Genomic DNA, 10,553 nt, shown 5'->3' on the forward strand with positions numbered 1-10,553 from the left:
GATCCTCTCATGGAAGACTGGATTTGATGCAATGTGCAATGCAGCTTGATTATCACAAATAAGTGTCATTGGTCTTGCTTCTTTAATTTGAAGTTACTTGAGTAACTGTTTTAACTAAATAAGTTGACATGTTGCCATTTCCATGACCCTATACTCGACCTCGATGCTTGATCTTGCAACTATATTTTGTTTCTTACTTTTCCAAGATATAAGGTTTCCTTTAACAAGTACTCAATACCCATTGGTAGATCATCTATCAATGAGTGATCCTACCCAATCAGCATCAGAGTATCCAACTATCTGAGTATATCCTTTATCTTCATACATAAGACCTTTTCCTGGAGAAAATTTGATGTATCTTAGAATCCAGATAACATCTTCCAAGTGTTCATAACAAGGGGAATTTAAGAACTGACTTACCATACTGACTGCAAAAGAAATGTCCGGACGAGTGACTGTGAGATAATTCAACTTTCCAACCAATCTCCTATATCTTCCTGGATCAGATATAGAGGCTCCCCCTGATTGGGTAGTAGTTTGACACTTGGATCCATATGAGTCTAAGCTAGTTTAGCATTCAAAGACCCTATTTCTTCCAAAATATCCATAACATATTTCTGTTGGAAAATCACCAAACCATCTTTAGATTGTGCCACCTTAATTTCCAAGAAGTAGTGGAGTTTACCAAGATCTTTTGTCTGAAATTGATTCGAGAGATGTTGTTTCCCCTGAAGTATTCCCTGCTGATCACTAGTAATTATGACAATATCATCTACATACAGAATAAGATAGATACACCTTTGGATTGAGTGACGATAAAAAACATAATGGTCAGCTTCACTACGGACCATACTAAACTGTTGTACTACAATCTTGAGTCTGCCAAACCAAGCTCTCGGAGATTGCTTAAGACCATAAAGAGACATGTGTAGCCTACAAATAATATTCAATGACTCCCTCTGAGCAACAAATCAAGGTGGTTGCTCCCTATATATTTTCTCTTCAAGATCACCATGTAAAAAGACATTTTTGATGTCAAGTTGATGAAGAGGCCAACGTCGAATGACTGCAATGGCTAAAAGAAGTCTGACATATGCCATATTGGCTACATGCGAGAAGGTATCCCTATAATCCAACCCAAAAATCTGAGTGTATCCTTTGGCTACCAAGTGATCTTTAAACTGATCGATCTTACCATCTGGTCCAACCTTCATTGTATAAAGCCAATGATAACCCACTAAAGATTCCTCTGGGGGTAGAAGAACTAGTTCCTAAGTACCACTACTTTGAAGAGCACATATTTTATCAATCATTGTTTGCCTTCACTCAGGATGAGATAATGCTTCACATGGAATTTTAGGAATAGAAACAAAAGGCAAAGAAGACAAACAAGTATACTACAAAGGGGAAAGACGATGATAACATAAATCAATATAATGTGGTGAAGGATTTCATGTTTGAGGTATATATTTTCAAAGGGAAATCGGAAGATTGGACTCAGGTTACAGGATCGAATCCGATGATGGAGAAGGCGTCGAAGGAGATTCTGCAATGATCTCAGGGGCATGTACGACCCAAGGGATAGGTACGATAGATGTTGGTTGGCGATGCTGATATGTTTGAAGTAGGAGAGAAATGGAGAGGGGTGGGGTGGGTTAACAATAAGGGTATTTAGAGGGCCAGGTTCCCTATAATGATGGGGAATAATGGCAGATGGGAGTTCCAGAAGATGTGTGGGAGTACTTTCCTGAAGGGGTTCCAGACTTACTTGGTTGAACTCGAAATATGAAACAGACTCAAAGAAGGTAACATCAATTGATATTAGGTATCGTTGTAGAGTATGTGAAACGATAACCCTTCTGGGATTGTTGATAACCAAGAAAGACACACTTTAGTGATCGAGCTGGTAGTTTATCAAGTCCAGGGAAGAGATTGTGTGCAAAACATGTTGAACCGAAGACTTGAGGTGGAATTGGGTGAAGAGGAGAGTTTGGAAACAAGATTGAATAAGGGATTTTATTATTAAGGACAAATGAGGGTATTCGATTTATAAGTTAACATGCTGTGAGCACAACATCACCCCAAAATCGGAGAGGAACATTACCATGGAGAAGTAGGGTCCAAGTGGCTTCTACGAGATGTCGATTTTTGCGTTTGACTACCCCATTTTGTTGAGGTGTATGAGAGAAAGATGTTTGGTGCAAAATACCACAGAATGACATAAAAGTTTAAAATTATTGGGATAAATAATCACGTGCATTCTCACTTCTTAGGATACTAATAGACAAACCAAATTTGATTCTTATTTTCCAATAAAATTGTTCAAAAATAGAAAATAATTCAAATTTGTTCTTCATTAAAAATAGCCACATGAAATGGGAAAATCATCTATAAATGTTATAAAATACCTAGACTCAAAAGTAGACATAGTATGCGAGGGACCCCAAACATCGGAGTGAACTAAAGCAAAAAGGGGACGCAACCTATTTATTGACTCGATTGGGAAATTGACTACAAGTATGTTTCTCTAACTGACAAGACTCACAATGTAAATTGGATAATTTAGATAAATCAGGGAAAAAGCATGAGGTGTAGCCAAACGTAACAGTTGTTCACTATCTGCATCATAGCTAGAAACAGTAGTACCTGATAAAATCTGATTACGAACAAACTCAAGTTCTGATGGTAGTCCGATAAGTGCCATGATCATGAAAAGTTTACTCTGTTGTTCGACATGAGTTGTTGCATCTTTTGCGTAAGGCACGAGGGTGCCATAATTTTCTTTCAAGGCATCAAGCTTACTCAGATATGCTTGCATATCCATATTCTCCAGCTTTAGAGTGTTGAGTTTGAGGATGACACTGTATAGACAATGAACATCGTTGGAGAAGACTTTCTTGGCCTTTTTCCAAATCTCATAGCAAGTGGAGAAGGTTTGGTATTGCACTTGAAGATTAGGTGCTATGGAAAATCATAGCACAATGCACAGAGATGCATAAGTTTTCTTCCATTTAGTAAGTTTGACGGTGCGAACATCATCCACTTTTGGGATTAGGTGATCTTCATATCCCTGATCGTGAAATCACATCTTGACAACATCAGCCCATATGTTGTAGTTGGATGAGCCAGTTAGTTTTTCACGTGGGATAAGCAGAATTTTGGTAAACGAATCACTCCAATCAGAATCAGTGTCTTCCATGGATTGAACAATAAAAAACAGAGTGAAATCAGGACTGTTTGAATTGGAGCACTGTTTTCCGTGAACCGGAAAGTAAAACTGAGGTCAGATATGAAACGGGTGGAAAGAGACGAGTTGAGCGGCGAAAAAATGGTCGGAATCGGCCGCCAAACACGCTGGCACGCGTGGGACAACGACGATGCGTAAGGTCCACACGCAGGGAGGCGAGCAACATATGGGGGCGCATCGTGAGTTTCTGACGGCGGGAAAAAGTCTGACGGCCGAATCAGAGGGCTATAAGTCGAATGGTGGAGTCAATTTTCTAGAACATCGCTAGAAGTTTGCGGAAACAGTAACGGCGACAATGGTGGCATGATGGTTACTGGAGAATTTTAAAAAGTGAGGCAAATCGGAATAATGTCACAGTTTGAAAAAGAAAAGACAATGGATCAACCGAGTAAAACACGACAAAGAAAAAAATTTATCTTTTAGCATACTCTAACTACCATGTTAAAATAGACATTTAGATTAAATCTTGTGTAGAATAACACATCAAAAGATGAGTTATATAGAAAAAATATAGATCACAATATTAATTACATAGATATCTTAATCTATTTTATTCTAGAATATACTAAAAAAATATTCCCTACATACGTAGATATCAACAATATGCCCATATGTAAACATCAACAATATGCAACAAACAAATCATATATATAACAAAATGACAAAGAGAAAAATGGTCACCTTGCTGAATACCGCTCGATGCAGAAAACAATCAAGCTTGTCATCATTTATTATAGAATAAATGAGCTTTTTGGCAGTTACAGTATTAAACTTTTAACATTTTTTTTACATCTTGAAATACTTGCAGCTAATTAGATCACTAATTAGATTTAACTAATTATATTTATTTTAAAAGTCAGAACAGCTGATTTTTTTTACAAAGAAAGTCATACAAATAACGATTTGTGATCAATGGAAACTGTAAAATATTTTACAGAGCGCATCAAAACTAATATTTATTTCTGTATGTAACTTGCACAAATTAAATAATTTAATTAGATCTATATGGCCAAACTCGACTCGCGTAGAAAAACAAATAAATTACAGTTACAAATCAGTTTGAAATTAGAAAAATAATGTTCTCTGCATTTGAATCATCACAACACTGGAAACAGTAACAAGCCAACAAATTAGCAAGCAAAGAATCATCACATACCTGTACAAAGATAGTGTTAAGCATTATTGAATATAAAGCACCATATATTTCCTAAAGTTAATCAAACCACCGATTAAGAGTATCATGCTTCACTTGTGGAAATTTCAGAGCAGAAGAAATTTCCTAAAGCACCATATATATAAGGTGGCAAGGTGTGAAATATCAAAGGGGTTAGTTATCAATTTGTTAGACTTTTGTAGGCAAATTGTAATTTTTCTTAAGGAACTTGGCTGCTGCTTCATCATTCCTGTAACATAAAACTCGCAGAAGTGTGTCTGGTTCTCTTGGCCTCCATTGCTCTGCTTTTGGAGGCAATGGAAGCCGCGATTTAGCCGAAGAACCATACGTTTCTTTAGTAAGTTGGATGAATTGCTGAATTATTTGTTGTGTATCTGTGTGAAATAAGGGGAGTACACCTCGAACGGTTGCAGAATGTTTTTCGATTAATTCGGCCGGCAAGCCGTCCCCATTTGACCAGAACAAGTCACTCAGAAGCTTGAAATCTTCCTCTATTACAAAAGAATCTTGCAAAGAGAAAGCACGGGATGAACCTCCAGCCAACAAAACCAACAGGAACCCATCAAAAGAAGCCCGCATTACTTCAATAATTACTCGTGTTCTAACTTTATCATGCACTGTTGATGATATGATCTCTAAGTATTGCTCAAGCTCGTTAAGAAAAGGCTCAATCCTGGCTGATGAAACTTCTTCTACATATAGGCTGTCCCAAAGAACGTGACAGAGATCTTTGAAAATAGCTTTGTATGCTATACACTCGCAGAGTTGACGGATACCTTCCCCTGCAGCGACTGCAGAAAACTTGAAGCTCACCCCATTTGCTATATTATCCTCATTGGCGGAATTAGAGCTGCTAAGATTGGCAACTATCCTCTTTTCCAGAACCCCTAATTCCATGCGAATACGCTGCATAGTATTAATGCGAACACACAGGTGGGGTATATCAACCGAGCTATCTTCACTTGTGGTTCTAACAAGGGCTTTCCTCCTCTGAGTCATTTGTGGCTTTTCTTTTTTACGGAATACACTGTGATATTTTCCTTTTGTTGAACACCTAGTCAAATCAGGCAACGTCGGCATGAATGTATTACGGTTCCCTGCAGACCATAAGAAGGGAAAAACCTAGTCACACAAGGATTGAATAACTCAATTTGGTAAATCAAATACTAACTAATGCATGGAATATATACCGCATCCAGATTTTGCTTTCAAAATGTATTGTTGGATAGATTTGTCAAGACCAGATATCAATTCAGGAAGTAAAGCTGCATGCATGGATATGGGCAACAGGAAGAAAGCTTCCACAGTGTCATCTATGAATCGTAGAACTTGAACTGCAGAAGGAGCAAAGCCTTCTTTATTTTCCTGTGGATTCCATGCCTGTAGCAAAGGATGGTGAAGTTAAAAATTATTTTAAAACCTTAAACTTGCCAACAACCACGTTCTTGTGCAGTAATAACATAATAATAGTAGTATCTAACAATATCTGAAATCATCATAAAGGAAAAAAAAAGAGAAAGGATTTGTTTAATTTAGAACATATATATATATATATATATATATATATATATATATATATATATATATATATATATATATATATATATATATATATATATATATATATATATATATATATATATATATATATATATATATATATATATATATATATATATATATATATATATATATATATATATATATATATATATATATATATATATATATATATATATATATATATATATATATATATATATATATATATATATTATATATATATATATATATATATATATATATATATATATATATATTATATATATATATATATTATATATATATATATATATATATATATATATATATATATATATATATATATATATATATATATATATATATATATATATATATATATATATATATATATATATATATATATATATATATATATATATATATATATATTATATATATAACTTGATAAGATTTTGAGCAACAAGATTTGACATACCTCTTGATGCATAATTCTGTCAACCAATTCTACCAGTCTATCCACTCTGATATTTATCCATGACTTAACCAGATTAGCAATTATAGCTTCAGCCTCATAAGGTTGGATCTCCATTATAATGGATTTCCCACCATCTTCACTATCAACAGAATCTTCCACTGCTATCTGCACCAGCTCTTTCTCCAACTTGTCGGCAGCCATCAACACTTCTATAGCATCAGGTGTCAACTCTGTGATACCTTTAACATATTTCTTCAACTCATTTCCATAACACACATGAAGGGTAGCAACCGCAACACCAGCAGCAAGAGGATGCCATCTCTTCAATTTAGGACTAAATATGTCTTTCTCCTCAAAAGCCAGTTCAGTAATGTCTCGTGCGAGGACAGAAAGAATTGGAAAAGGCTTGTTCTGTTTTCTAGATGGATGCTTTCTGGGGTCCACTTTCTCCACTTTCTGCCTTAGAAGAGATTAAAGAGTTAAGCCATATGAGTGGCACCAAAATTAGGTAATTAGCACCATAATAGAGCAAAACAACCACTTTTATACTATTTTGGTCAATGGTATCAAACATATACCGTATACAAATGTCATAAATAATAATATGTATGTACCATCTGAATGGAAGCTTTGAGTGATAGAACTTGCCTGAATGAAAACAGCACGCAATGATGATCTAATATAATTTTCAACTCTGGTATAGGCTACATCGACATGGTTCTTCTTCTGATTATACTCATTAGAGATATCTTCTGCCAGTATCTTTGCTGATAGTGCAGCAAGAGATACAACACTTTCCATGGATTCAATATTACCACTATGGAAAATATCGTGGTAGGCAAGGAGCCTTTTCTCTGCCCAACCTAACATCATATTCAATGTGGAGCTCAAAGTTTTTGAGTAAGAAGGATCTTTCATGGCCTTGGTATCTTTCTCAACTTCCTCCAGTAGATTACAGGATGCAAAAAGCAGATCATTTTCTACTTCACGAGTGACGACGTATCTATGAAATAAGACCCACGTGAAACAAGTATTATGTAGGGTTTCATTGATTCCAAGCATAAGCCAGGTCTTCTTAATGAGCTCTAAGACCTCATCAACCTCGTCTATCACACAGGTTTCAATGTGACCATCAAAACAAGCTTCTAAAAGAGTTTGGTAGATCCAAAGGTTCAGTGGAAACCCGTCCGCCCAATGACATGTCTCAGGAACAGACCCGTCAAATGATCTACAAGAAAGAGACATAACAACACTTCGGAGGGTTTGCATTGATTCACCACTACTTGTAAAATTTATAGGTTTCTCAATGGCTCCCCCAATTATGCCCCGGAGTTTCTGCGCAGAGGTGTCTGCCTTATCTAATGGAAGGCGAGGATGCAAGAGGAGCCCGGCTTCAAGAACCTTCAAATTTCTTCTCAACCAAACTTCATACTCTTGTTGGTTGGGAAAATCTGAATTCTTGAACAGTTGTATAAGCTCTAACGGAAGAACCACCGACTCCATGCGTCTTCCAAGCTATTTCAATTTCATGAACAAAGACCTAGTAAGCTATCATTAGTGATTAACCATATGTAAGGAGACAAATGAACCAGTTGAAATTTTAGATTTTGGTCCACATTTTTTAATTCCAATCATAAAGGAATGAAATGAAGTGTAACCTTTTCCAGCTGTAGGAAATGTATCCAACTTAATACTCAACAAACAAGCAATAGAAGAAAGTGAAATACAGATTATCTATTCTAAACATTAACAACATGTATTCGATGAGCTGAGGGACACCGAAGGAATGCAATTGCCTTCAAGACTTTATCATCATGTTTATCACAATGCTAAAGCTATGAAAAGCAAATAATGATATTACTTGGGATTAGAACAAGCATAACACTTCATCTGAATTTCAACATATCACAATAGTCAATAGAAGTCAACAGAGGTCAACTGGTGGAAGTCCAATATCAGCTCTAGAATAGTCTAAAGTGTCATTTGAAAAACCTCAAGAAAGTTTCAAGTACTTGAGCAAAAACAATAGAACTTTTGATTACTTGAATTCAATACTCACTGTATTCAATATTCATGTATGAATTACTTTCAAATCTACTTAAACTTTGTAAATAAGTCACACCAAAGCAAAAGCTTCTAGTTTATAAGTACTTTTCAATTAAAATCAACTTATGATTCTTCACTTATACTACTACTTAATGATACTCAACCAGAAATTGAATAAGCTTCTAAATTAAAAGGAAAGAACAAAATCGAAACCTGTGCAGCAGCGATTCTGAGAAGCGCTCTTCGAATCCTACTATCACTCTGTTCAGAGATCCTCATCTGCAGTCTCACAACTTCCCCAGTCGTAACCGGACGCTTATTCTTCAACGACGACGTTTTGAGTCCCAACGCCTTCTTCACCTTACTAGCCGCAATCGAAGTCCGCGACCGGCGCAGGGAAGCCGGCGGAGCCGGATCAGCCGGATCCCTAAGTCCCTTGTCCGACTGCGAAATGAATGTCAACGGCTTCGGACCTGAGCTTCGGCATGCCGCTAAGAGGATCTCGTAGGCGGTTTCACGGAGGTCCGATGAAGGTAAATTGGGAGGCGGATCTCCGAACGGTGAAGGGATGTGGTGGAGAGGCATGGCGGTTATGGAGGTAACATTGGTGAAAAGAAAAGGAAGGGTTTTGAATTTTATTTAGTTATGAATAAAAACGGATGAAGATTATTGGAAGGTTTTTTGAAGTGCGTGTGAAGTGGGTTTTGCTTTTAGATTTTAATTATTTTTTAATTAAGAAGTGTTGTGATGTTGGCTTTTCCGAGTGTGATGTGTAGTGTGAGATATTCTTACTTGACTTTCAAGATAGCTGCGAGGTGGGGCGGATCAGATTGAGAGAGAAAGAGAGATCAACTTTAGAGGAAGAGAGCGTTTTGAGAGTTTTTGAAATTTCAAGAAAGAAGAGGAAGTTGGCGGTGGGTGGATAGGGACAAAATTTATCTTTTTTCTTTTCAAAATTGGCACTAATTTATGTTATTTAGGTACTCCTACTAATCATTGTAGTTTGGCACGATACTGTAATTATTTTAAGTTTTTGTCATATTATAAATAAATAATTTTATGACAAATTTTTAATGCATACCTGCAAAAATTATTTATAATAAATATGATAAAAACTCATAAAATGAATATGAATATATGTAAAGACAATTACATACAAAAACAAGTGAATATTGGTGTCGGTATGCATCCGTCCCATATCCGTATAATATATATTTAGATACTTTTATTTTTAATTTATATATATATATATATATATATATATATATTAATTTATCAATTTAAAAAATATATTGCTAATAAACTTGCACTCATTTTAATATAAATATTGTTTATTTCTTAACTCAATAATATGTTTTGAATTTTTTGTAATATTGTTAAATTTTTTTAAAATGGCATGATAAATTATTATTTTATTAGAAATATGGATAAATGGGTATGAGTATGAATACTTAGGTATCCATAAAATACGGATACGTGTACAAATATTAATGCCCACACGGGTGTGTGTTCGGTCGGATACATGAATTTTTTAAACCATGAGTATGTGGACGAATGCTATAGTACCGTGCCAAAACCCTATTCATTATCATCCTTAAATACAAGTGATATGACCCAATTAAAATGTATCTGCAATAAATAGAAAACTAGATAAGATGATTGTTTTGGTATATTTTTGATCTATCTGGTTCTTCTCGAGTTTGGTAATGCATCGGGGTAATAGTTGTAAAATATTTATCAAATACAAGAGGAAATAATTAATTGTGATATTCAAAATTCGCGATTATTATAAATTTTTTTACTTTTAGAAAACATTTATATTAAAGGCTAAGAATAAGATAGAAGAACGAAGGAGATGAAGAGGGATATGTGTCACATTTTGAAAAATACGACATTGTGAGCGCATCGCACGCTCGCGAATGATTAATAGAGTCACGATCAAACTTTATTTATTCTAAAATAAAAGAAAAATATCGATAAACTTCCTAAAAGAACGACAATTATATGGTTGTCGCAACCAAATCGAATTCGAGAGTCGATTACGCAATGGAAAGATTGTAAGCTAT

The 10,553-nt window shown here is 35.1% G+C and overlaps 1 protein-coding gene across 2 annotated transcripts; it reads right to left on the bottom strand.

Annotated features, from left to right (window-relative positions):
• Positions 1-4,253: 4,253 nt before the first annotated feature.
• On the bottom strand, positions 4,254-9,418 carry LOC127091999 (protein unc-13 homolog). Of its 2 annotated transcripts, none has more exons than XM_051030763.1 (5): positions 8,701-9,418; positions 7,090-7,956; positions 6,442-6,897; positions 5,612-5,801; positions 4,254-5,518 (listed from the first exon to the last, which is right to left on the bottom strand). In XM_051030763.1, exons 1-5 carry the CDS (start codon positions 9,070-9,072, stop codon positions 4,590-4,592), a joined length of 2,814 nt encoding a protein of 937 aa, XP_050886720.1. In that variant the 5' UTR covers positions 9,073-9,418; the 3' UTR covers positions 4,254-4,589. The 2 variants fall into 2 exon arrangements, with proteins under 2 accessions (XP_050886720.1, XP_050886721.1); XM_051030764.1 differs by having other exon boundaries at positions 7,090-7,981; positions 8,701-8,848.
• Between the last annotated feature and the right edge of the window lie 1,135 nt (positions 9,419-10,553).

Source organism: Lathyrus oleraceus, chromosome 6 (assembly GCF_024323335.1).
Source record: "Lathyrus oleraceus cultivar Zhongwan6 chromosome 6, CAAS_Psat_ZW6_1.0, whole genome shotgun sequence".
Lineage (NCBI taxonomy): Eukaryota > Viridiplantae > Streptophyta > Magnoliopsida > Fabales > Fabaceae > Lathyrus > Lathyrus oleraceus.